The sequence below is a fragment of the Giraffa tippelskirchi genome, chromosome 2 (assembly GCF_054371585.1).
Source record: "Giraffa tippelskirchi isolate mGirTip1 chromosome 2, T2T-mGirTip1v1.2.pri, whole genome shotgun sequence".
Taxonomy (NCBI): domain Eukaryota; kingdom Metazoa; phylum Chordata; class Mammalia; order Artiodactyla; family Giraffidae; genus Giraffa; species Giraffa tippelskirchi.
Window position 1 is genome coordinate 51085404 of NC_137276.1, and position 27494 is coordinate 51112897.

General features: G+C 47.1%; 2 protein-coding genes across 2 annotated transcripts in view; both read left to right on the forward strand.

The window, feature by feature from the left end:
- Nucleotides 1-12472, forward strand: part of LOC145538242 (uncharacterized) — a 29483-nt gene extending 17011 nt beyond the window's left edge. Inside the window, exons 2-6 of the mRNA XM_081569965.1 lie at nt 2936-4205; nt 5406-5444; nt 6578-6649; nt 8061-8132; nt 12220-12472. Of these exons, the coding sequence (XP_081426091.1) occupies nt 2936-4205; nt 5406-5444; nt 6578-6618 (1350 nt within the window). The 3' untranslated portion in view covers nt 6619-6649; nt 8061-8132; nt 12220-12472. The remainder of the gene's footprint in view (nt 1-2935; nt 4206-5405; nt 5445-6577; nt 6650-8060; nt 8133-12219) is intronic.
- A 7644-nt stretch (nt 12473-20116) lies between these two features.
- LOC145539700 (anthrax toxin receptor-like) lies at nt 20117-26905 on the forward strand. The gene is made up of 6 exons (XM_081573698.1): nt 20117-20341; nt 22925-22996; nt 24200-24271; nt 26428-26509; nt 26601-26634; nt 26774-26905. Exons 1-6 carry the CDS (start codon nt 20139-20141, stop codon nt 26791-26793), a joined length of 483 nt encoding a protein of 160 aa, XP_081429824.1. The 5' UTR covers nt 20117-20138; the 3' UTR covers nt 26794-26905.
- Nucleotides 26906-27494: the final 589 nt, after the last annotated feature.

Consider the following 27494-nt stretch of genomic DNA (forward strand, 5'->3'; position numbering starts at 1 on the left):
TGCCAGAGCGGTAGCTCTGCTTACCAAGGGCAGGCAGAAAGGGAGGGGTGAATGGATGGACAAGCCCATTGACACTCTTTTCATATGATTGTCTTTTAGCTAAACCACCCGACTCAGTGACTGGAGAAAGATTAGTCTGCCTAGGACATGTTTTTCTTAAGGCTGGACAGTAAGTGTTTATGTTCCGGGGCCCTTTGGGCAGGTCTCCCCACTGTGAGGAGTCCAGAGTGCAGGATACCCCATTTACTGAGGGCAGCACATGTCTGTCTCCAGGAGGGCTCAGGCATCCTCCACCCCTGTCCTGGTTGATAATCCCCTGAGGTGTTCAGGGATCCGCTGTGGGCTGTGACCCAGGCTCTGCTGAGGAGGGCAGGATGTGGGAGATGGTGTGTCCTAGGAATGGTACCTTTACTCCAGGAAGCTTTTCCAAATGAAGCCAACATGCTGTGTACATAGAGAGTTGGGATGGTGACACATACAGCCATCCTTAGTCACTTAGTCCATGGTCGTGAGGACATCTAACCCCATGCAGGGCTCCTCATTGCCTGGTCTGCCTTCATTTCAGAGGTCAATCTCATGTTGTCCGGGCATGAGCTTTCCTTGCCCATGCTTCCTGCTCCCTGGAAGCTCCAAATGCCTGATGCTTGAAGTCATTACAATAAAGAGATCTGGGAAAAACAGATTGAGACAAGTGCAAAAACTGTCACTTGTCACCTTGTCACCATTTGCCCTTTCTGTGCTTTAGGGTGGTCGTCGTTGATTACTCTCTTAACAGGGAAAATACCTGGAGTGAGCGAAGCCTGAAAATTACCAGCAAGGACTGTGTGAGTGAATGTTGGGCTGTAAGAGAATCTGCTTGGGAGGAAGATACAACCAAGGATGCAGGACAGGGGAATAACATCATTGGGAAAGGGCCAGCAAGTAATCTGTGCAGACATGCACTTCAGGTAGCATTTCACAGCCAGTTTGGTGCCTGAGTTCTTTATCAGGGAGCTGTCCCCACAACTCTGGCTTGTGAAATTCACTGGGATGCTTCTATGAGTCTCTTAGGGGTACAGCTGGCTATCTGGGTCCTACAGAAACTGCCTTCTCTGTGAACCAAGTATCGTTGAAGGTATGTGCAAGGAACCAACTCAAGCTCGAAGCAACTCCAAAAATGGTTCTGAGCTTCTGCCCACCCTGGACCCACATTGCCACCTCTCCTGGCCCAGGGCTTGTGGTGGGTAACTCCAGGCTCCAGCCTGGATTCCAGCTGGAGTAAATGTAAGAGGCTGGGACACTGCATACTAGGAGACAGAATCCAGGCCCTCTGAGACCCCCAAGCCCTCCAAATTGGAGTCCCAAGCACAGGGGTCTGGAGGGTGGGAGCAGCTGTGGCCATGCCCAGGGTGTGTCTTCACTGAGTTGGTGCAGCAGCAGGTAGGGCTCTGAACCCACTCATTACCTTCACAATCCCAGCCTCCCAAGACTGAGGAACACAGGCAATCACTTTACAGAGGTCATCAGCCTCCCTTCTGCCTCTCCTCATTTCTCATGTTCCTCTTCTGCCCCTCTCTGCAAACTGGTTCTGACTTCTGCAGGGGGACTCTGCCCTCTGTTCCTGGGGAGCTGGCAGGGTCGTGGGGAGGTTGGGGCTCAGCACAAGGAGACAAAGCTGGAAAGAAAGTGCTGCTCCCAGGGGTCTGCTTTTCCAAGCTCTACAGCATCCAGGCTGCTTAGCCTGGGGCAGCCCAGGATGGATTGCAGAGCCTGTCGGCCTGGAGTGAGACTTCTCTGGGAGGAGGGATCCCTGTGCCTAATGCCACTGCCCCTGTGTCCAGTCCCAGCTGGTGAGGGTTCCCTCAGTGTGATGGTCCTTATGTGTCCATCTCTGCTGGGCCCTTCACATCCTCCTGAGGATCTGAGCCTGAATCTCCACATTTTCCACCAGGAGTTCCTCCACCTAACTGCTGTCTGTCCATGGGCACATTGAGAAGAGAACTCTGGAGGTGCCTGTGGCTCCATGCCCAACAAGGGTGACTCTCAGCCTGACTGGGCCTCTCCTTTCAGCAGCCCTGTTTCCTGGACAGTGGCTTTCTCTGCCCCCTTCCCTTCTGCTTCTTTCCAGCAGAGCAATTGATGTGGGGAAGAGCTGGGCAGTGCAGGTCCATGTATGCAGCACACGCAGCCTTGGTTATGAACAAGAGAACAGAACTCACTCCATAAGCTCCCATGTGAACATGTCCTGTACTACTGGACTTTCTAAAGCCCCTCTCTAATGCTTTCAAGTGCCCACACTTCCTCACCACAGATGTGAGATAGAGCCTCAGAGAGTAGCTTTACCCAAGGTTGCAGAGCTGGGAAGTAGGGAAGAGAAGCTACGGGTAGGTCTCCTGCCTCTTCTCTCGAACCCCCACTTCTCAGAGGCCCCGCAGCCCTCCTCACACATCTGTGTGTCATAGCTTTTTGTGGTCCTCGCAAAACCCCAGTGCTCTCAGCCAAAGCAGGCAGTGAGGGCTGGGCTGTCACTCCTTGGAGGACTGGGCTTCCTTGACAGGGCTCTGGGGAGAGCTTCTGAGCAGGGCCAGTGATGGGGTTCTGTGGCCCAGGGCTCCACAGTGGCTCTCTGGGTACCAGCCATGATCTCCTCCTAGCCCAACTCTGGTCCCTATAGATGAGGGAACCTAAGGAGAAGGGGAATTGTAGGGTCTAGTGTGGGAAGTGCATTTTGGGTGCACAAGAAGTGGTCACTCAGGCTAACCCCAGGACTTTGGCATGTGTGCTCTCTACAGTATGAGCCTACAGAGCCTACAACTATCCCAACAACTACCACAACGACCACAAAGCCTACCACTGTCACAACAAGGAGGACAACAAGGAGGACAACGACAACAACAAGGAGGACAACGACAACAACAAAGAGGACTACAACAACAACAAGGACGACGACGACTAGGAGGACAACGACAACAACAACGACAACGACAACAACGAGGAGAACAACAACGACGACGACAACGACAACCACCACCACAGTGCCTACCACTGTCACTACAACAACGACGACGACGACGACGACAACCACCACCACCACCACAGTGCCTACCACTGTCACAACAAGGAGGACAACAACGACGACAACAACGACGACGACAACGACAACAACGACAAGGAGGACGACCACCACCACCACCACCACCACCACCACCACCACAGTGCCTACCACTGTCACTACGACAACAACGACAACGACAACAACCACCACCACCACCAGAGTGCCTACCACTGTCACAACAAGGAGGACGACAACGACGACAACAACGACAACGACAACAACGACAAGGAGGACGACGACCACCACCACCACCACCACCACCACCACCACCACCACCACAGTGCCTACCACTGTCACTACGACAACAACAACGACGACGACAACCACCACCACCACCACCACAGTGCCTACAACTGTCACAACAAGGAGGACGACAACGACGACGACAACAACGACGAGGAGGACAACAACAACTACTACGACAATGACGACGACAACAACAACCACCACCACCACCACCACCACCGCCACAGTGCCTACCACTGTCACAACAAGGCGGACGACAATGACGACAACAACGACGACGACAACAACAACAACGAGGAGGACAACAACAACAACTACGACAACGACGACAACCACCACCACCACCACCACCACCACCACCACCACAGTGCCCACCACTGTCACAACAAGGAGGACGACAACGACAACAACGATGACAACGACAACAACAACAACGAGGAGGACAACAACGACGACAACGACGACGACGGCGACAACCACCACTACCACCACTACAGTGCCTACCACTGTCACAACAAGGCGGACAACGACAACAAGGAAGACGACAACAACAACAAGGAGGACGACAACGACAACAACGTCTACGACGACTACAACAATGACGACTACTACTACCACGACAACGACGACTACCACGACGACGACGACTACCACAACGACGACGACTACCATGACGACAACCACCACAGTGCCTACCACTGTCACTACAATGACAACCACCACAACCACAGAAAGTACAGTTGTCCCAGAGACTACAGTGTCCATTGTTGTCACCCAGAGCCCGGTTCCTCTCTTGTACCCTACACTTATCCCATCCCTGGCTGTGATCCCATTGCTGCTTATCTGCATCTGCTGCTACAAGAGGGTGAGTGACCCCTGCCTGCACAGCCTCTGCACAGCCCTCACCAACCCCCTGAGGGACAGGGCATGTGCCAGCCCCAGAACCCTGCCTATGGGAAGGTTTCTGTCAGCTCCAGTGCCCTCACACCAGCAAATGAGGTGCAGACTCTATCCTCCCATTCTGGGCATAGACATAGCCTGGGCTTCTAGGGGGCCACCTGCCTCATGCTTTAACTTCACAGGGAAGGGGCCTTTGAATTGTCCAGACCCCTGAGACCAAGGCTGCCCCACAGCAATCAGACTCCTGAAGGACTCAGGTAGACCAAAGCCCCAGAAGTCTCTGCTGTTGGGGGAAGAAGAGGGGTCTGCATGGGCACTGATGGCCCAAAGGGAGAAGGATGCTGGCCTGGAGAGTGCTAACCTCAGAGATAGCTGTGCCTTTGAAAGCAGCATGGATCCCTGCCCATCTCTGGTACCTTCTGTCACTCCTTCATCAGTCATAATAAGTCACCAGGATGTGTGGCTGCCACCTTTGCCCACAGGAGCTCATTGCCCAGTGTCTGGTCTGGTATTGGTAACTGGGGGGCACTGAGGGTAAATGTCACCTTAAGAGGGTGTGTTAGGAACCCTGATAATGAAAAGAGTAGAGACTGGCCCTGGGGAGGGAGGGGAGACAGAGGGGATGGCCAGCTGGATTTGCAAAGACACAGGCCAGAGCTGGTGAAGAAGAGGAAAACGCAGAGCTGAGAAAGGATAAGCAAAGCAGCATAGAAGCTAGCAGATTAGATTTCTGCAAGAGATGAGAAGTGAGGAGAGAAAGCATGGGGAGATGGAGGTGGACCATCATCCCTGAGGGCTGGGAGGCAGGGAGGGCAACAGGGGGATGGGAGAAGAGGGGAGGTGGGTGGGGTGTGGGGAGTGTTCTCTTGTCTTCATATTATGTCAGGGCTGCTGATGAAAACTCCCATGTGCGGCCTCTACCAGGGGCCAGGGGCCTTGATCTGCCTTTCTCCACCTTGACCCTACATGGATGTATTGATTCCCCTTTGAAATCTGAGAAGTCTAAGGCTTAGGAAGATAATCACAGGTCATGAGCACCTAAGAGATACCCTAAAGCCGGTTTTTTGACCACTTAATGCTGCAGAGCAGAGTCCCAATGTCTGCATGGCTGAGCCAGTCTTGTCCATGCCCTTTCCACATTAATTATGTCTCTTTAACATCCTAGGTCATCAAGGAGCCACCATCAGCCCAGAATCCAAAAAAGGTGAGTGATGTGTTTGACTGATGTTGAGAGCACACCTGATGCACACACTCCCCTGCACAGTGAGGCCCCCTGATGTGTATAGGGCTATGCCCCCCGACCCTTCCATCTCCCACCTATCTGAGCAGAGAGAACTGGCAGAAAGAAGAGGGTGACAGTGGGCAGAGAGGGATGCAGATGAGAAATGGACTCACAATATGTCACCCGCAAAACATCATTCCCAGTTCCCAACACCACCTGATATAGGGCCTTTATCAATGAATTAGCAATGTGGGGTAGCCTGTTTTAGAAACACCTATGATCCCTCCTGGAATCAGTGAGCTTTTTGTCAGTTCCCAAAGGAGTGTTTATAGGTTGGTACTTCCAGGATACAGGTGAGCATTTGGAAAAGGATCCTCAGGTTTCGGGGACGTGGTCTCTCTCCCCGCACTCTGATGTATGTTGTGCTCTGTTTCCCTGATCTTCTCAATCTCATTTCAGGGTGGAGGTCTTGGCAGGGTTGGTCCTTAGGGACTGGGGACTAAAGAAGGAGGAGGGAGTCTTACCTGGCATTGAGCTGTGAGGGGGGCACAGCCCAGATGAACACAGAGACAAAGGGTTAGGAAAAAATGCTGTGACTGACCCAGGGTGGGGACCTAAACCAGGGCCCATAAGAAGTAGAGAAGGGGCTCATGTCCCAAGAAAGGGAGACTTGGGTCTGAGATCTAGTGGCAAACAGGGTCTCTGCCAGGGCTGGCATCAACACTGGCTGCAGTGGGGCCTGGAGGGGCTGGATCTGCCAGAGGCAGGTGAGTGCAGCCCTGTCACCTGCTACTGCTACACCCCTGACAGCCTCCATCACATGGCACAGCCTTGCACCCAGCCTCTCCTACAAGGGCACCCCCTGGGAACCAAGGAGACAGGATAGAGTTTGCTGATGTTTGGAGAAGAGCCATCTTTAGAACAAATGGAGCTGGTGTGTTTTCACACGGAGGCCACTCTCTTACCGTGCCGGGTGCTGCTCATTTGTCCTTGATTCTCCAACAAACATTTGCTGAGTGGCCAGTACTTGACAGGTGCCAGGGCAACAGATGTCGTGTATCTGCACCCAGAAGCCGCCAGACAAGGACTCAGACCATTATTTCTCTTTCTCACAGCCGTGCCCTGTACAGACCACAGTGATTGTCTCCTGCTGTGAGTGCCAAGAAGACAGGATAAGACAGATGGAGGTGAGAAGGACCCATAGGAAGGGAAGGATGACCCCCTCAAAGCTGGGGGTTTGGAGGAGCAGGGGAGCCAATCAATCCACATGAGCTTGGGCCTAAAAGACCTGGCTTGGATGGAGATGAGCTTTATGGGCTCTGGTCTCCCACCACTTGGTGACAGAGCAAATCCAGAAGCTCTTCCCACCCTAGTGGCTCAGGGTGAGACAAAGAGTTGAATGTTCAGGCACTCACTGCCTCCAGCTGCCCCAGCACCAGGGTCTTCCCCTTGAACAGGCCCAGGATTCTGGATGTTGGTGGCTGACTCACAGCCGGTCAATTCCTAATTCTCACAGAGATTGTCATCTCCTCTGACAATGTCCTGAGTTTCACCAGAGAGTGACTGGATGAGTGAAAAGAAATAATGACAAACAGCCACTCACAGGTCAGAAAAAATTAAAAAGAAACTTCTGAGCCAAGATCTTACCACCATTAAAATACCAAGAAGTGCCCACCGCTCCTGTCTGCTCAATGAGGGAGGCAGAGAGCTCACTGCATATTCTTGTGGCACCTGAGATGGGGTGACAGGAAGAAGGAGAGAACCTGAGGACACTTCCTTCCCCTGGGTGACTGAGATCCCCACTGGCAGAGGCTGAGAGATGACAGGGAGGGCCCAAGGTGGCAGGTGTGAGGAAGAAAGAACCACGATTTCTGGGTTCAGTTTTGCCCTCCTCCTCCTGGTCCTGCCTCTGTCCCTGTGGGATCCATTGCTTCCTCCTGGGAGCTTCAAATGGCAGCTGGAAGGCCAGCCCCATGTCTCCCCTGACAGTCACTGTGGGGGCCCAGGAAAGCCACAGCTCACCTTCCAAGAGGGAGGAAGCCACCAGCCAGGGACTTATTCCCATTCAGAGGACTGGCTCCGCATCCTCTTCCCACCAGGTCCACTTTCTTGCCTGTTCTTAGTTTTCCTCATCTTTCTCTTTCTCCCCAGTGTCAGGACCCTTCCCCCTGAGCAGGGAGTGGGTCTTTCCCTGCCTTCTCCCTTTGTGTCCCCAAATGCAGACCCTCTTCCCCTTCCTTCAATCTCCTGCCTGGTCTCCATGCCCACCATGTTTCTCCTTGAGGACCTCTCCTTGGCTACTGCATACCTCCTCCAACCTTTGACGTTTTTTTTTTTTTCAAAAGCAGCCCCAACATCTCCTCCTACACCAAAAGCACTGATTTGTTCCAAAATCCAATACAGTCTGTGACCCACAGAGACTGTCTCCCAACAAACACAAAAGGCTTTCCACCCCCCTGCCCCAGGTGAAGCCTGCAGTGCTGCCTCAGCCAGTGTGTGGGGACACAGCCCTGGGGACTTGTGGGAGATGCTGGCGATGCTGCTCATCTGGAGGCAGCGTCTGCCTGTAGCTTCCTCACAACCACATCTGCTTTTCAGGGAAAACTGGATGTTTTTTATAACTTTCTTCAGCGCTGCAGCCTGGTGCCATGGATGTGGTGTCCACCCAGGGTAAGCTGGGTACAGGGTGCTCCCCATGGGCTGGGGTCTTGTTTTGGGTCTTGACAGTTACTGCCTGTGACTGTGGTTCAGAGAGCCTTTTGGGGGCATCTACTAAGAGGAAAGCCCAAGATATGGAGACCTGGACATCATGAGCCTCCAGATAATTCTCAACATTGTGCCCATGCATTTTCCCCGCATGGTCATCTCAAGGATATCAGGATCTTTTTTCTCCAGAACAATGCCGAGAACTTCCAATCCTGAATAAAAAGGGCTATGAGGCCTATTGGCCTCCCATCCATCGTCCCTCCCCACTACCTACCCACCACTGTGGGACTGCTGGCTGCACCCCATCCGTCAGACCCTCCTGGGATGGTCGCTCAGGTACCAGGAGTGGTGGACATGGTGACACCCTCTCCCCAATGTTGTCTGGCCAACACTGACTGCATTTACCAGGTTGTAAAGATGCCTTCCTTGTGTGAGTGTCTGTGACAATGGGAGAAGCCAAATCATTCCAGTTGTCTTCCTTGGAATTTAATAATAATGATGAATAATAATGATGCATCCTTTCCGTGGGTCAGTTGCTAAACCAATAATGTTTTCAATGCTTTAATTCTCCCAGTAACTGTGCCAGTACTATTATCCCAGCTTTACCAAGGGGCTACTGACCCACAGAGAGGCTGAGTGACTTGACCCAGGTCACAGAGGCTGAGAGGGGCATAGCTAGACTTGAATTCTGAGCCTGGCTTCACCCTTCTCACTGCTCTATGCCCCCTTTCAGTTCAGTACTCATAGTCTCATAATGGTTACTCCCAAGCCACCAGAGATCTGCCCTCCTCAAGCCTCCAGATTCAAAGAGGTACTGCTCCTGGTTCACCTGGAAAGCACCTGGGCATCACATTTTTGGGTGTTCTCATGCACAGACCGTTTGTACAGACTGGGCCAGGGGTCTGGAGGATATTCTGTTTCTAGGGTTGTAGTTAGGGTTGCACTGATTATATACACTGAATCAGGCAAACACTGGCTGTTGGTGGCTGGTCAGGTGGGTGTTTAGAAGCTCTGGACAGGCCTGAAAGCCTCTGGACACTGTTGAGGACACCTCTGAGGCATGCTCACGCCCAACTGAGACGTTTTCTGGTGACAGAGGTGTCAGGGTGCAGCTGGGCTCCTGGCTGTGGATCAGAATAGAGCTCTCAGTCCCAGCATTGCTTACACAGAAGCTCCATTCTCCACGTATCTCTCGATAGCTCTCTAGAGACTTGAAAGTCATGAATATATCAGTGAGAGCCTGCTTGGCCAGATCACAGTCTGTGACAGGGTGACATTTAAGCTAAGAAATAATTGATAAAAAGGAGTTGGTGAAGTGAAAATCCAAAGTCCTTCCCAACAAAGCAAACATTCAGCGCTTCTGCCCTGGGTCTGTTAGGCCTGGAGAATCGAAAGGCTGGAAACTGAGGACTGTTCTCATCAATCCAATGGTCAAGATACTCCCAGGTTACCAGTGTCACCCTATGGTGTGTGGGGAACAGATGAGCAACAGCCCTGCAGATCAGAGCATCACAGGAGCACCAAATCCAGACTGTATGTGGTCCACACATGCACTGAGTCCTCTGGTGGTGAATGAATGAATAGACACGTCCAGTCATATGTGTTTCTTTTTAGATGCTTTAGTCCATTTCTCTGACATGCATAAGCATTTGGGATCTAATGAAATAAGGCACAGATATATGCTTTACAAGGCACTATGCAGGGATGAATAAAGGTCCCTGTGGCCTTTTCTGGAGTTACTGACTTCAACCTGCTACTAAGTCTGCAAACTTAGTTTCTTAAATGTTCTAAGACCTACCATTTGCATCTCAAAACAGGGATAAAATAATAAAATACCACTGAACCAACAATAATGCACTTATGAACAATGTTAGGTGTATTTTTGGTGAGGGCAAGGGAGGATTCAGGTGAGTCTCAATAATCCAGAGTCCAGAGGTCCTGGAGTTCCATTGACAAATCTGATCCATGGCTACCTACCAAATTTTACATCTGGTGGTAGTTACCACTGTGGCATCCTTATAGACAGGGGTGACTCTGGCTCCCCATTCTAGCTCACACAAACCTCACTAGAACAGTAGCACGTCTAGAATCTCCCACGTTCATTGATGCCCATGTCCTCTCAGTGCTTGGCTGGGAGGATAATGGAGAAAGGGACCCACTCTCCGCCTCCCATTCTGGAGAAGAACTTGCCCTCTGGGTTCCCACTTTGTCCTAACCTCCCTCCTCACAGTGGGAAAGGGAACCAACTTATCTCCCACCCCAGAAAAGTCTTCCATCACCAGGCGTTATATTCTAATTTGTGGTATTTCAGCCTATGTTCTTGTAGGGCTTTTTCCTAAGAAATAAAAAAAGATATGGTGTGTGAAAGCACCTAGCATGAAAAAGAATGTGGAGCTCATGGGAATGAAGGAAGAGAATCTTAAAAGTGAAGGAAATGGAAAAAACATGGTCTGAGTTGGACCATGTCTGGAAGGAGGTGATAACTGGGAGACAGAGCGCTGGCATTGTGCTTGGTGGAAACCATGGGGAGAGGTGAAGTGGTCAGCAGTTAGCAAGTCGCTTAGACCCTCGAAGCCCATAGCTGTCACCTCCTCTTCCTCACACAATGACTAGCACAGGTGGTCTCCTCTCAGTATCATCACAGACCCTACTGCTGCTCAGGAAGAAGTTGAGGATGATAAGGGCCCACCCTTTCCTGGCTCTTACTGTACCTCCCCCACACGCTTAATCAATTATTGCATTGAGGGTGATGAGTTACAAGGAGGATGAACAAAGCTAGGATGGACTTATGGGCTTCAGCCTTCCAGTACACTTCAAAAGGCTTCCTGCTAGGGCCCAGTTTGTGCTAAAGACATAATGGTCTCAAACCTGTGCCTTAAAATAAGTACAAACAAGAAGACAATTAATGAGGGGGATTTATTCTGCAGGAAATTGTTTCATATCGTGGTCCAGTCTTTTGTTGAACTGGACCATGTGATGTAGTGGTCACTGTGACAGGCCTCTCCTCAGCCTGCAGGCCATCCAGGTCAGACGTCAGGAGCTCAACCTTGCCCACTCCCCCGTTGTCACAACACTCCAGGGACAGACAAGTAATGAAGGAATCTCAGAGATCAGACATCTTGCTAGAAAAGAAACATGCAAGGTTTATAAGATAGACTGAGTAGGAATAGTCATTTTTGTTGGAAATGAAGTTAGGGGGATAGTTAAGGGGATTCATGGAAAAGGTTGGGCTTAGGGTGATTCTTAAAAGGTGATTAGGAGCTCGCAAGGAAAACACGGTAAGAAAGGATACTCCAAAGATAGATAATAGCCAATTATCTCTAAGTTATATAATAACTTAGAAATGGTAACCTAAGTTGTTCCAAGAAAGATTTTAATCTGATTGCCTTCATCCTAAGCAGCCCAGAGTTGGTGTCAGCTGGTCAGTGTGCTGAGGCTACCCTTCTTGTCACATCCAGGACTCTCAGCAGGGGACTAGTGAGAGATGATGGCAAAGCTAGAAGCAACTGATACTGCAGATTATGCTGTCCCAAAGGGTCTATGGCAATCTCAACCCACACTGAAAGATCTGTATGTGCTGCTGCCTTAACAGCCCATCACCCAACTGAGGGCACCATTGTCTGCCCTTGCCCTGTGGGCCCAGAGCTCAGACTGAAGGTTGTGGTGAGGACTCATCCTTTGAGCACACAGTCACCAAGAGAGCCTGGTCAATGCTGGGGCTGCTGTGGCAATCAGCACTTATCCTTCCACAGGCCCCCAGTGCACAGGGGAGCAGACAAGTTCAATACCAGAGCAAAGGGGGTCCAAAGTCAGAAAAATAGGACTCCATGGGAGAAGGGAAAGTAGATTCCAATGTCTGAACAGAGTCTAGAAATAGGACTGAAGACTGGAGGCCAACACCCAGAAAGAGGAATGGCATCAACAAAGGCTTACCCTGGGAATCCTAAGGGGATACTGAGCTTGATCTCCTTAAACCAAGGAAACCACAGCCTTCTGCTCCCAATTTCAGTGGCTTCTCAGTGATATTCTGTTTCTACTCTTCTTCATATAGGAGAGGTGCATCGACTTTGCCTTAATGAATCCTCACTGCATGCCAATGCTCTGTGGCTCAGAGATCTGCCTTCAACCCAGTCAAGAGTACCTCCCTCTCAATATCTGCTGCTCACGTTGTCAACATCCCCCACCGATATGCTCTCAGCCACCGTCCAGGATGTTACCACTGATCCCTCCCCCAGAGGTCTACAGAAATACTGTATCTCTCCCACCCCCATAGCTCAGCATCTAAAGAACTTAACCTTGAAAAATTAAGAGCCCCTTTTGTAGCAAATTAGACGTATATATATATATATAAAATACAATATATATATTATGTTTTTGATTATAGTCAAAAGGAGTTGGAATTAGTTTCTGATCAGCAGGAGAGTTTCTTACCTGGGGAGCACTGCTCCTCTGTATGAGATGCAACTGTACTCTCCTATCAGGACAAGTCACCCTGGTATCCTGTAGATGTAGACATGATGAGTCCCATTCCCGCAAGACAGATCTCCATCTGTCACCAAGGGTTAAGATCCAGGCGGTGTTAGACGAAATATGCTCTTTCAAGAAAGCCCAAAATATCTGATATATGAAAATAGTCTGGTGTCCATTACTCGCTTGCTGTTACTTAATCTCCTGGGTGAGTTACTTAATCCCCCTGTACTTCAGTTTCCTTACTGAAAAGATGTGGATAATGGTGTCTCTTCTAAAAAGAGGGCGACAGTAACTGCTGCAACTTGCTCAGCACAAGGCCAGATCACTTGTAAAGACTCAGCGGCCAGGTCTTTAAGGTGTTCTCTCCTTCCCCAGGGAAGGAGACGATGATGAGCTCAGAGACATCAGGAAGTGTGTGGTGAGTGAAAAGATGTTAGAAAAAATCATGACTAGAACTTTAAGCACTGGATACCATGACAAAGGGTTGGCACACATGAGAATTCTCTGAAAACTGTTAATCACATGTAAGTTAACATCAAAGGCCACCACTCATGTAATCTCCAAGATACCATCAGAAAAGGTCCTTATACTTACTATGTCCTTCACAAACGTGAGTTCCCTTCCTGTACCTTAATTTTTCTCATAAAGGTAATTCCTAGTTTCCAATTTACCATCAGCTCCTCTGATAACAGACAGACCTCCCAATTTTCCAGATCCCTTTTGAAGAAGCCTTTGAAGACATGATCAGATTTTTTTTTGCACACTTACGTGCTAGAGGACTATCAGTAGACAAGAATTCATTGTGAAGATCACACAACATATTTATGAAGATGAATCAACACCCTGGACCAAAGAATCCAAGATGAGAAGTGACTACTAGCTCAAATGTGTACATAGTAGTGCAACAAATAAGGGACCATTAAGAATCAAGTAAACATGAGATAATGAAAAGAAATGAATAAAACTCTCTAAATAAATAGAGATCTATGAACGCTCTTATAAAGAATTCAATCCTCTTAAAGTAGTTTAGTGAAATGCAAGAAACATGGACAGACAACTACATGAAATTCAGGGGGAAAATGCATAAACAAAATGAGAAGTTCAACAAAGAAAACAAAAGAATGACTGAAAACTAGAGCTGAAAAATAAAAAAACTGTATTGAAGAATATAATAAAGTATTTTAACAACAAACTCAAGCAAGCAGAAGAAATAATCAGTGAACTAAAAGGTAGATCATTGGGAATTATCCTGTCACAGGAGTGAAAAGGAAAAAAATTATTAAAAAGAATGACAATACACTCTGGGACATTATCAGTAGAAACAATAGTGAATTATGGAAGTCCCATATGAGACGAGAGAGAGAAAAGAAAAGTATATTGGAAACAAAATGGTTGAAAACTTACCAAACATGGAATAAGAAATACATCCAGATTCATGAGGCCCAAAGAATCCCAAATAGCTTGAGCCTGCAGTGGTTACAGGGAATCACATTGTGAATAAATAGTCTATGGTGAAAGATACAAGCAATTTTTAAAGCAACAAGATAAAAAAATGAGTCACCACATGTAAGACACCATCATAACACTCAAGAGAGACTTCTCCATAGAAACTTTGCAGACCAGGAGAGAGGGATGATGTATTCAGATATAGAAAGAAAATAAAACTGTCAAGGAAGAATATTGCATCCAGGAAATCTACTCTTCAGAAATGAAAGAGATATTGAAAACATACCAAAGAAACAATAACAAGACAAAGCTGGAAGTGTTCATCACCAGAAAATCTGCTGTATAAGAAATGCTGCAGAAATTTCATCAAGCACAAATAAATGAATAATAATTAGTATCGTGAAAATGTAAGAAGTTTGTAAAACTCACCAGTAATGGCCAATCCTGTAATATTGTCATGATAGTGCATAATTCACTCAGAATACCAGTGAAAAGGTTAAAAAATATATTAAACAACCATAACTACAATAATTTCTTACTGGACACAAAACATAAAATATATGAGTTGTCATATTGATAACCAAACATGAAGGAGGAAGAAATGAAGGAAAAATTTAGGTATGCTATCAGTTTAAAATAGGACATTATAAATATCAGATATATTAGGTATGCTTCATGATAACCACAAAGAAATCACCTCTGGTAGATATACCAAAGATGAAAGAGGAATCTTAGCATACCCCCTACTAAAAGTTATAAAATAACAAAAGACAGCACAATAAGAAGCTAGGAAAAACGGATTTAGAAAACAGTTGAAAAAATTAACGAAATGGCAATGGTAGGTACTTACATATCAATAATTAAACATAAAATAAATTCAATTAAAATCATATAAAATAGCTTAAAGGACAAAAAAAAAAAGAGGTCCAGCAATATGCTGCCCATAAGAGAATTACTTTAGCCTTAAAGACACACAAGGACTAACAGTGATGGAATGGGAAAAGAGACTCTAGCAAATGGTAAGCAAAAGACAACATCAATACCTATACCTTATACTTATAGGGAACATAGACTTTAAGCTAAAAATGCTCTAGGAAAAAAGGTCATTGTATAATGATAAAAAAAAAGTCAATCTATCAAGAAAACAGCAATTGCACACATTTATGCACCCAGCATCAGAGCATCTAAATATATAAAGCAGTTATTAACAGAACACATGGGGAAATAAGGGCTTCCCCAGTGGCTCAGTGGTAAAGTATCCGCCTGCAATGCAGAAGTTGCAGGTTCAGTCCCTGGGTCAGGAAGATCCCCTGGAGGAGGGCATGGCAATCTACTCCAGTATTCTTGCCTGGAGAATCCCATTGGACAGAGGAGCCTGTAGGCTACAGTCCATAGGGTCGCAAAGAGTCGGACATGACTGAAACAACTTAGCATGCACGCAAGGAGAAATAAATAATACAGTAATAGGTGGAGATTTTAACATCCACTCTAAACAATGGAAAGATCATCCAATAGAGAATTGATAAGGAAGCAGCCGATTTGAATAAAATCAGACCTAAAAGCCATATACATTATATTTCATCCAATAGCAGCAGACTACACAATTTTCTTAAGCACCTATGGACCATTTTCTAAAGTAGATCATATTTTAGGCTCCAGGTAATTCTTGATAAATTTAAGGAGATCAAAATCATGGCATGTAGTTTTTCCAACCACAGTGGTATGAAACTAGAAATGAATATCATGAGGAAAGCTGGAAAATCCTCAAACACATGAAAATTACATATTACACACATCTGTAACCAATGGATCAGAGAAGACATTTTCAAAACAAAAATAGACAAATATCTTGAAAAATGAAAAAGTAAACCAAATCATGTGGTATGCATCAAAAACATTTCTAAGGATGACATTTATAGAAGTAAATTACTATTTTAAGGAAAAAGAAATAGTTCAGCCTAAGGAACTAAATAAGCACAAAGTTAGTAGAATGCAAGTATGGTTCAACACACACCAAACAATAAATGTGATGTCACATTAATAGATTGAAAGAAAAAAGTCATATGTCCATGTCAGCAGATGCAGAAAATGCATTTAAGTGAATTCAACATCCATTACTGATAAAAACTCTCAACACATGTATGGAAGGACCTTACCTCAACAAAAAAGTCCATATATGACTGTTCACAAATTAACATCAACTTTGATGTTGATCGATCCCAGATCTCCTGTATTGCCAGCAGATTCTTTACCACTGAGCCAGAAAAATCTTAGAGACTCCACAAAATAACATTAGATATGATCAACAAATTCAGTAGAGTTGCAGAATAAAAAGATCACAGAAAAATTACTAGCGTTTCTATGGAGTAACAATGAAGGATTTGAAAAAGAAAGACAGCAATCCCATACACAACAGTATCAATAAAATAATTAAAGATAAATTTAACTGATAGATGGAAGATCTGTATATTAAGAGTATAAGACATTGATAACAGAAACTGCAGAAGGCATAAATAAATGGAAAGATGATTTATGTTCATGGATCAGACTAATCAATATTGGTAAAGTGTCCAGACTCCCTAATGCCATCTATGCCTTCAATGCAATCTCTGTTGAGACTGTTTTAAAGATGGCATTGCATTCATCCCTGCCTTTCCCTGATCAACTCCACAAGCAAGTTCTTGAAGCTAGCATACCCATCTTGAAGCGTTTCTTCAGTTTGTGAGACGTTTGCTGGACCACACTCCACTGAGTGTTCTGAGTTTTTATCATTATGAAATATGTGTCCTGAGCCCAGGAGGACCTGAGGAGTGGGCAGCTCTGCTCCTTCCTCACAGGGACATCATTTAGGTTCAACTCAGCTTCTTCCTCTTGCCCTGCCTCCTGCCCCACCCGTAAGAGGCATCACAACTACCTGCCCTTCTCACTATCTTGACACAAGTGTTTGTGACATATATTTTGCATATTTCACCTCCTTTCATCTTCCATATACCTGGAGGGTCATCATCATCCTTCATAGATGAGGAGGGCCCCGATCCTGCCTTACTAAGCATCCTGCCCAATGTCCCCTGCAAGGAGGAGGCGCAACTGGGATTGAAACTCAAGTGTGTGTCCCCAAAGCCTGCTTTGGTTGCACTGGCCATGTTACCCTCCCAGAGCCCCCTGTGATGAATAGCAAACTAACCATGTGACCCAAACACCAAATGAGGGCACACTGAGAGTTTAAGCATCCTTTCCTACCTTAACTCTAACTTCTCCTGAGTGTTTATTTACTCCATGAACTAGTCAGATTATTTGTCTAACTTCCTCGCACTTCTAACAGCTCCTGAGGAGATATAGGACACCCAAATATGTGTCTTTGGGTCTCATGTGCTTTGTCATCCTGAAAGGATATCCACACTGTGCCACCATCAGCATCTGAGCCTCTCCTAATATTATTTCCAAACTGATTCCTCAAAGGGGATGCCGTTGACATCTGAGATTAGTGCTGGCCAATGTTCCTTGAAGAGAGACAGAGGCAGACACATCACTGTACTGAGTGACCTTGAACTGATCACTTACCTCTCTCAGACTGAATTTCTCATCATTATGCTGAATTTGGGTTAAACTATCTTCACAGTCCTTTCCAGATCTACCAGTGCCTAACTAGAGCTGGGATGAAGCTAGAGTAATTACTTTTTTAAAACTCAAAATTAAAATTAAAAAATAAGAAAATATATATCTTAAACCCTGAAAATAACACTAGCAAATGAAATCCAATAAAGTACAAAAAGGGCAATACATCAAGACTAATTATGGTTCACCCCATAAGTTCAGTTCAGTTCAGTCGCTCAGTCGTGTCCGACTCTCTGCGACCCCATGAACCGCAGCACGCCAGGCCTCCCTGTCCATCACCAACTCCTGGAGTCTACCCAAGCCCATGTTCATCGAGTTGGTGATGCCATCCAACCATCTCATCCTCTGTCGTCCTCTTCTCCTCCCGCCCCCAATCCTACCCAGCATTAGGGTCTTTTCCAATGAGTCAATGCTTCGCATGAGGTGCCCAAAGTACTGGAGTTTCAGCTTCAACATCAGACCTTCCAATGAACACCCAGGATTGATCTCTTTTAGGATGGATTGATTGGATCTCCTTGCAGTCCAAGGGACTCTCAAGAGTCTTCTCCAACACCACAGTTCAAAAGCATCAATTCTGTGGCGCTCAGCTTTCTTCACCGTCCAACTCTCACATCCATACATGACCACTGGAAAAACCATAGCCTTGACTAGACGGACTTTTGTTGGCAGAGTAATGTCTCTGCTTTTAAATATGCTATCTAGGTTGGCCTTAACCTTCCTGCCAAGGAGTAATGCAAGTCTAATTCAGGTTTGCAGTATCGATATAATTTACCACATTGGCAAAATGGAGAAGGGAAACATGATTATCTCAAAAAAGGAAGAAAGTAGTTGGAAACAGTTCAAGTTCACCATCACAATAGGAACAGCCTAACAAAAGGCATCCACACAAAATGCATTCTCACAACTAACATTACACTCAGTGCTCAATGGGGATGGTGTCTCTCTGAGATCTGAAACTTGACCAGGAAGCCATCTCTGCCTTGAGAGGGGGCCTGCATCATTGTTGGGAGGATCCTGTGTAGTTGCTTTTCTGATCAAAGTCCTCTCTCAGGAACATCAAGAAGTGTCTGATGAGGACAGGGCTGTAAGAAAAATCATGACTGGGACTTTCAACTCTAGGTACTAAGACATGGGGTCCTAACACATGAACATTCTCTGTAAAAGGCTGCTGACCACATGTAGGTTCACATTCCAGGCTTACCAAGCACATAGACTTTCAAGAACTAATTGGAAAAGGCTCTGGCACGTGTTGTCTCCTTCAGACAGGGGACTAAATCTCAAAAAGATCAATCACATCATAATGAGGGGAATACAAATGATGACCACAAAGAGATGCTAAATTGATCGGAAAATACATAAAATATGACAATATCAAGTGTCATGAGGAATGTGAAGCTAGGAAAATCTAATAGGCTCTAGGGAGAAGTATACCAGATTTCTTCAGTTCCAAAACACCATTTATTTCCGATACTCAGTTATTTTAAGTACCACTCCAAAAATGCTTTTGATCACTTCTAGTGTTTATTTTGCATGTTGAAAGATCTAGACTTATTAGAGAAGGATTTTTAACATAGATCACTCTTCCTTTATGCACATGAAAATGAAGAAAATAAAATAAATTGGTTAAAGTATTTCCAAAAAGCTTTAAATTCACATTCTTAGCTTTTTAATCATTTTTTATTTAGACTTGTGTATGCCCACATAGAACAGAGAGAAGCCATTGCCACTCAACCTTCTCTGATTTCTGGTCACAGAACCTAGGAGCATAATAAAATAGTTCTTGTTTATGTGACTCAATTTGGGTTAATTTGCTACACAGGAGAAAATAACTGAAAATATCCCACATTCACAAAGAATTTTGACATCTTTGCAGGCCTTCTTCCCCTTCTAGATCCTTCTATCCATCCACTAGGTCACACAAGTGACCACTGCAGCACTCCAGGCTGCCAATTTTTGACCTAACAGTGATGTCCTTATGTAAATCACATCAGCTGCCTTCTTTCAGTTTACAAAAAGGCAGGCTTTTTGAAGGAATTATGGCCTCCTGAGAATGTTTGGGATAAAGAACAAATGGAAGCTTTATCTTACTCCCCAACCATGCCTCCCTATGGGGATTGCTAGTAGGCAGGACACTGAGCAGACCTACGGGTCACAAAGTCACCATGCCAACCATCCTGTCCCTCATAAGGGACATCACAGCAAATTCTGCCTCCTTGGGGTGGAGGAGGATTGTGCAAATAGTGGGACCGTCCCCCAAGGCCAGCCTCTTGCCTCTTCTGCACTCAGGCAGATATCAGGCGGGCCTACAGCAGCAGTACACCTTGGTGAAAGGGTGGAGGAGTGGTGGTCCCTGGGAACCAGCAGAGGTAGCAGACGCCACGGCCTGAGACGGCCTGAAGTGGCCAGGGTCCAGTGGGACCACGGCGGGTGCCAAAGAAAATGGGGAATGTTGGGCCTGGGATGCTGGGCTCCATACTCTTTCTGATGCTCTGGCTGCAGCCTCTACCGCTTAGCCGAGGGAGATTCCTGCACCAACCCCCAAGCTGGAGAAGCTTCCACCTGGGCACCAGACATCACGGAAGCAACTGGGAGAAGCTGAAATCCTGCAAGGGTGCCTTTGACCTGTACTTCATAGTGGACGCGTGAGTGGCTCTCCCACCTGGCCCAGGTGCTCTTCAGGGAACCTCTGTCTATAGGACCACTTCATGGCAGTGGCAGAGCCACTGATGAGACAAGAACAGTCTTAATTAGACCTAAGGAATAGACCTCTGTGTCCTCCTTGTTCCTGAGTTAGAAGTGCCCTGGGCCTTTGTCCCCTGGGACATTTATATTTTGGAAAGTAAACAAAACACCACAGGGTTTCTGGATGGCTGTCAGTCTCTCCATCAGCTTGACCTGGATCTGTGACCTGCATGTCCCTTAATCAGCTGGAGGGGCAGCTGATGGCCAAGTGCTGTCTTCTCAGCATTTGGGAGAAGCTCATTGTGATTTCTGGATTTGTTTTGTTTCTGTTTTGTTATTTACCCCAGTGACTTCTATTTCTACTGCCTGCAGAGAGATTGTCCTGTCATCTGTTAAACATTCTCAGGGTGTCACTGCTTACAAGTCCTTTGATTTGCAGCTTCTAAATGTTTTGTTGCTTTCTTTGATAATTTGGACACCCACGTGAATGTTTGTGTGCACTTTCTGAACTGTTTGGTCTGTCTGCCTATGACCTTGGGAAACCTGGGCCTCTTACTAAGTATCTTCTGGCAATCAAGGAAGGAAAGGGAAGGGCAGGTCCTCAGACTGGGGAGATTGCCTTGGATCCATTTTCAACACCTCTGTGGGACTGATGATGTGTGTGTGTGTGTGTGTGTTCATCACTCAGTCATGTTCAGCTCCTTGCGACCCCATAGACTGTAGTCCACTAGACTTCTCTGTCCATGGAATTCTCCAGGCAGGAATAATAGAGTGAGTTGCCATTCCCTTCTTCAGGGGATCTTCCTGACCCAGGGATTGAACTCAAGCCTCCTGCATTGCAGGCAGATTCTTTACCATCTGAGCTACCAAGGAAGCCCAGGGCTTCCTTGAGACCATAATTCCTTCAAAAAGCCTGTCTTTTTGTCAACTGAAAGAAGGCGGCTGACGTGATTTACATAAGGACATCACTGTTAGGTCAAAAATTGGCAGCCTGGAGTGCTGCAGTGGTCACTTGTGTGACCCAGTGGATGGATAGAAGGATCTAGAAGGGGAAGAAGGCCTGCAAAGATGTCAAAATTCTTTGTGAATGTGGGATATTTTCAGTTATTTTCTCCTGTGTAGCAAATTAACCCAAATTGAGTCACATTAAAGAAGGTTGAGTGGCAATGGCTTCTCTCTGTTCTATGTGGGCATACACAAGTCTAAATAAAAAATGATTAAAAAGCTAAGAATGTGAATTTAAAGCTTTTTGGAAATAACTTAACCAATTTATTTTATTTTCTTCATTTTCATGTGCATAAAGGAAGAGTGATCTATGTTAAAAATCCTTCTCTAATAAGTCTAGATCTTTCAACATGCAAAATAAACATTAGAAGTGATCAAAAGCATTTTTGGGGTGGTACTTAAAATAATGGAGTATTGGAAATAAATGGTGTTTTGGAACTGAAGAAATCTGGTATACTTCTCCCTAGAGCCTATTAGATTTTCCTAGCTTCACATTCCTCATGACACTTGATATTGTCATAAAGGAAAAATAAATAAATTTTATTCACTCAGTAGTAGCAATGATATGACTCTCAATATCACTGAAGCACTTTACAGTCCCCAAATTCCTTTAATGCACATCTGCTATCTTTAAAACATATGGAGGTAGAGTAGGGAACATATTTGCATTTGTAATCAACTGGAAAGAGGACAGGCTCCTAGACATTGGATGAAGTAGTCCAGAGGCTGGTGAGAATAACAGGACTGAATCTTGGATTCTACAAATGGGAAAATGAGCTGAGGGTTTCCAAGAAAGAGCCCTACACACCCATTTCTCAACCCCAGGTCATCAGTGAGACGTAAGTCTGGAATATGGCTACAGTGGAATAGGCCAGACTTATCTGAAAGCACGGCACATTCCTCAGGCCCCACTGTCTTAAGCGTCCTCAGTCTCCATCCTGGCACTGAAGTTAAAGACAAAGGGAGCAACTGGAAGAAGAACCAGGAAGGGCCTGAAGCTTTCCCTGCTGGTTGGGTATCATGATGCCAGGACAGCAGTGTCCCAGGCCATGTTCAGCCCCTCCCCAGACAGTGGTCCCAGAAAAGGCCTTCAGTGTCCAGAGTGGCTCAGCTTTAAAGCTGATGAGAAGAAAATGGAAATAAAATGCTGTAACACTCTCCTTGGCCTGAGGCCGTGGTGCCTGTTGGATGCCCATAAGTGAGGGACATGAAAGCCAACAAAGCAGAATTTTTCAATGCATCTTTCCTTATTCCCTTGTCTTGAAGCCTTAAGTAAAATGCTTGACCCTCCTGGTTTGCCACCCGAAGTTCTTCATCCCCCTGCACATGGGTCTGGTTGGTCACCCTCCCCAGCACTCACAGTGATGAAAGTCACCACTAGGGTGACCCACTGAGGTCACTGAGGGAGTGTGGCAGCCTTGCACTACCTGGGATGGGAAGGATTTGCCAAAGTTTCTACTGGAATCTGGGGAGGCAGAAACTCTATCCACTGGATGGATGCTCTTCATGTCTCTGACTCAGGTCTTCTTTGTTTTCAGGTCACAGAAGGCAAAAGATATTTGGGAGGACATTTGCCAACTAGTGGGTGAAATAACGATGAAGTACACAAAGTACGGCTGGTGTTTTCCTCTTCCAGGCTGAGTACATAGCTCTCTAGATCTGGTGGGCATAGAAGTCCCTTTGGTCAGGGGCACAGAGCCTGGAGCAGGGGTGTTCTGAAGCAGAAAGAACAATCTGGTTCTATCAGGTCTTAACAGCTTTCTTGGTTCCTGCCTGTGAGTCAGGCCACATTGTAAGGGACACAGTCTGCCCTTGAGGACCTCACAGATTAAGAAACAGGCAAAGCAGTAACCAAATACCGAGTTAAATGATGCCAAGGGTTAAAAGAAAAGTGCAAAAGAATTACTTCCAACTTTAAGGAAAAAGCAAGTATTCTTCTTTTTTGAAAGTCAAGTGTGACTTATTAGGGGATCTGAAATTTTGGACTAGATTTGAAGAATGGGGAAAGACAGGGTAATGTGTACAAATAGCAGATTTCTGGTCAAATGAGTGGTCTGTTTGACTAGAGAGTACAGTTAACCATGGGGAAGGTTGAAAGGTGAACTGGGACATGTCAGCATGGGGCCAAAACCTTTAAGGTTCATAATGCCAAGCCAAGGGGCTTAAAATTCCTGCTGTGAGCATTTGGGAGCTATAAGCTGATCCTTGAGCAAGTGTCTAATATGATGCATGATGTCCTCCAGGTACAAAAGTCTGCTAACAGTGGTTAAAATGATTTGTAACAAAAACCAAGAGCAGCAAAGAGCATAGCTAGGGACCTATGGTAGCAAATAAAATAAAAATAATGTGGGTCAATGGACCACAAGACAGTGGAAGGAGAGAGAAGGGAGAGATGTGTGAAAGGCTGAAAAGAGGTAGAATAATTTCTTTGATATGACCAGGACATGGGAAGGTGGGCAAGGAGGGAAAAGGAGTGAAGTTACAAAGAATATTAGAGTAGAAAAGAGGCCAGTTGAGAGGCTCATGCAAAAGTGCCTATCTTTCGGTGCACATGCCATGTGCATGCCTTTGTGTGTGTGTGTGAGAGAGAGAGAGAGAGAGACAGAAGGAGATTTGGAGTGGGGATGGAAGTATAGGGATGGAGCAAGAAGGTCCCACATCTCCAGAGGCCTCAGAATCCTTCACTAAGTTATAGGAACCTACAGGGTTCAGGAAATAACCCCAAAGCAAAAGAGTTGGAATGGGAGCAGAGAAATTGGCAAGCACCCCCTTCGTGGCTGCTCATTGGCTTCGTTTGCATACTTCTTCTCCAGCCCTGACCTGCGGATGTCCTTCATCACCTACTCCACACGGGGCAACATTGTCATGAAGCTCACCTCAGACAGGTAAGTGCTCTTTTAATCCCCCAAGGCAGGCATGGTGGGAGGGGTCACAGGAAAAGCCAGGGAACTGAGGGTTCCCTGAGACATCATAAGGACCCACTAGGTGCAGACTAGGCCATCCTGGACTGTCAGTGTCTGCTCTGACCCCCAATCCTGGCTCCCTCCCACTGACCTCTGGCTGAGCTGGCATTGGTAGACTGCATGCTGCTAGATATCTCCACCTCCGCTAAGCCCAGCCCTCCACTTGTCCTGTCCTCTCAGCCCTCTTCTCGTTTCTTAGAACTGGCTCACTATGAGGACTCCTGGGACCTGGAGGAGCAGATGTGCGGGCCCTTTGTGAACACTGTCCTGTATTGGCTCCTGCTCTGTGTCAGTCTCTGCTCTGGGCCAGTGGGGGAAGTGGGGAGGCAGAATCAGACCAGGAGGCAGGGATGGGCATGATGAAGTGCTAGATCTTCAGTGGACTGAATACCAGGCTGTGCTGGGGTCAGGAGGAAAGCGTGACACACCAGCATCCTAGGTGTGCCCAAAGGCCTGGAGGTGGAAGATACGGAGCTCACAAGTAATCAGGAGCTTAAGATGCTCATGATGCAAATGACTGAAACCCAGAGAGTGTGGTGGTGCCAGTGCGTGGAGACAGCACTCCCCAGGCCTGGCTCCCAGGAGAAACAGGGACTGGGGCTTCCTATTCAGTGAATTGGGGAAGGTATGGTTTTGTGTGTCCCTGTGTTCTGCATTTTGGAGAGAACAACCTAAGTGAGTGTGAGGTCCAAGCAGCAAGTGAGTGGGGAGTTGTCAGGCAAGTAGCAAAAAGAGAGACGGGGGCCTCTGGTAGAGGAGCTGCCCATGGGGGAGAGGAGGACTGCTGACTGCTTTAGGCAGAGGATTCAGTCTGAACCAAGGGACCTGTGGGGGAGGCTCTGAGGGGCTCCCAGTCCTCTCTGGAGAGTGGAGGTGAGGCTGTCTTTCTCAAGGGAAAGTGTCAGAAGAGAAGTGGGATGAGGGGATCGGAAAAGGGTGATGGAGTTTTAAGAAGTTAAGGGCTTCATGGGGATATAAGCAGGCTAGTGTCCTCTCCATACATGGAGCTGGGAGTCGAGACTGAGCAGGCGGCGGGGAGGGCAGTCTAAGGAAAAGGCTGGTGGATGCGAGTTCCAGCATATTTGCAGGTGCTGTCAATGAAACAGAAATCCTCCCAAAAGTGACAGGAAGGGTGGGATGGGCAGGGCCTGGTTTGGCCTCCACTAGTCCTGGTCACAGGCCTCCTCAGTTCCTGTGCTGGGTCAGGCAGGGCAGGACCAGGGGCTCTCAGATTTCAGCTCATGGCAAAATCCCTTCTGCTTGAGGCAAGAACCAGCCTTCAGGTGCCATGTTCTCTAAGACTTGCTGTGACAGGTCAGTCCATCACACAGGATAAACCTGAACCTAAGCCCTACCCCCTGGCATGTCCCAGTCCCATCCCCTGTAACCTGCATTAACAGAGGCCAACAGAGATCCCTGTGGCAGCCTGGGGTCACTGCTCTTCAGCCTGCATGGTCACTCCTCAGGCCTCTTCCCCATTTATGGCCTATTTCTTCAGGAGCACATGAAGCCCAGGAGCCCTAGACTCTAATGGAACAACTTGACTATTTCCCTTAACATCGATCCAGTGAGGGAAGTGGCTTGGAGGGACCAAGTCCACTACAGGGGTCTGCGGCAGGGGAGGAGGGGACGGGGCAGGAGTATCAGCAAAGGGACTTCCCCAAACTCAGCCTTCCCTGTTGGAAGATAATGACCTTACTAGGGACCCCTTATATGCCAGCAATGTGGCCAGTCATGATGGGAGTGCCATATCCATAGGTGTTCCCTCTCACCATGGATAGTCAAAGCAGGGTCCTTGTTGAGTCTCTGAGGTTTGGATACCTGAGACAGGGATGAGCATGTTGAAAGGCAGCCATATTCATGAGACCAACAAAGCAGCATCTTCCACACTCACTGAGTAGGGGACAAAGAAAGATTAGGGTTAGTCCTGTCAGCATCAAAGACATGGGCAGAAGGGTCAGGACAGGATCAGCTGTATCCTCTCCAGTTCAAGTAGGACTGGTGCCAGGACAGCTGGGGCTGTTTTGTAGCCATCAACCCTTATTCCCCCTCTATCCTCTTTTCTGATATGTTTTTAGAGCAAAAATACGTGATGGTCTTAAAAGACTTCAGGATATAGTGCCTACAGGAGCCACAAACATGCAGGAAGGATTAAAAAAGGTACAAGACAACTCTGAAAATTTATTCTGCTTTGTCAAGTTCTTAAGAGTATTATTGGTTCATCCGCCAACATTCTTTCAATTTGTTGCAGGCAAATGAGCAGATTGAAAGCGTTTACTCCAATAGTAAGTTGCCTGTTGATGTCACTGGGCTCAGGTGGGACAGAGCCAGGCCCAGGCCTCCGCGAGGGCTGGTGCAGACCCTCCTTGGCCAGCTCCTAGCGCTGACTCTTGGAGCGAGTTCCTTGCCCTCTCTGTGCTGCAGGTTCCTCCTCCCTGCAGTGAGGATGAAAAGCTCCACCAGGGATGTTTCTGAGAACCACATGGGGTCATCCATTACATTCCTGGTTCTTACTAGATATCAAGTGCTTGACCCACAGTTGGGCTGCATGAAAAAGAAGAGAAATTCCAGGGACAGTGAGTGAGTAAACAGAGTTCAGTTTAGGGAGCAGAGACCTTGGTGTCCCCTGCCTGCCCACACTCCGTCCACCGCGGTTCTGGCTCTGCCTCCTTTCCCTCAGCCTCTCTCCTCTCGTCTTGTGACTGTGTTTCCAACAGTGGGAAAGGCTGTTCTTGGCCCAGAACCATCTGCATGTAGACTGTAGCATTGCAGCCCTCGTCAGGAAAGATGCATAGGCTGCTGGGGAAAGGCAGGGAGCTGGGCAGGGGCCGCTGCTCAAGCCTCTGGCAGTCAGTCTGGCTGCTCCTCCCTGAGCTCAGCGGAGAGGCTTGTCCTCGCCAGGGAAGTAGCTGCAGTTGCCATTCAGGATAAAGGCTGTGCCCCTGCCCCTAGTGAGGGTCCACTAGGAAGCACTCTGAACCAGTCTCAGGCTCCTCATCTTTCAAGTAAGTCCTAGGCTAAGTCCTCTGTCCCTCCAGGCACTCTGGGTGGCAGTTCTGGGGTCAGGGTGGCCTCTCCCCAGGAGGAGGAGGTACAGGAGCAGAGCTGCAGGCCTGACAACCTGAGGCATGTCACTCCAGGTGCC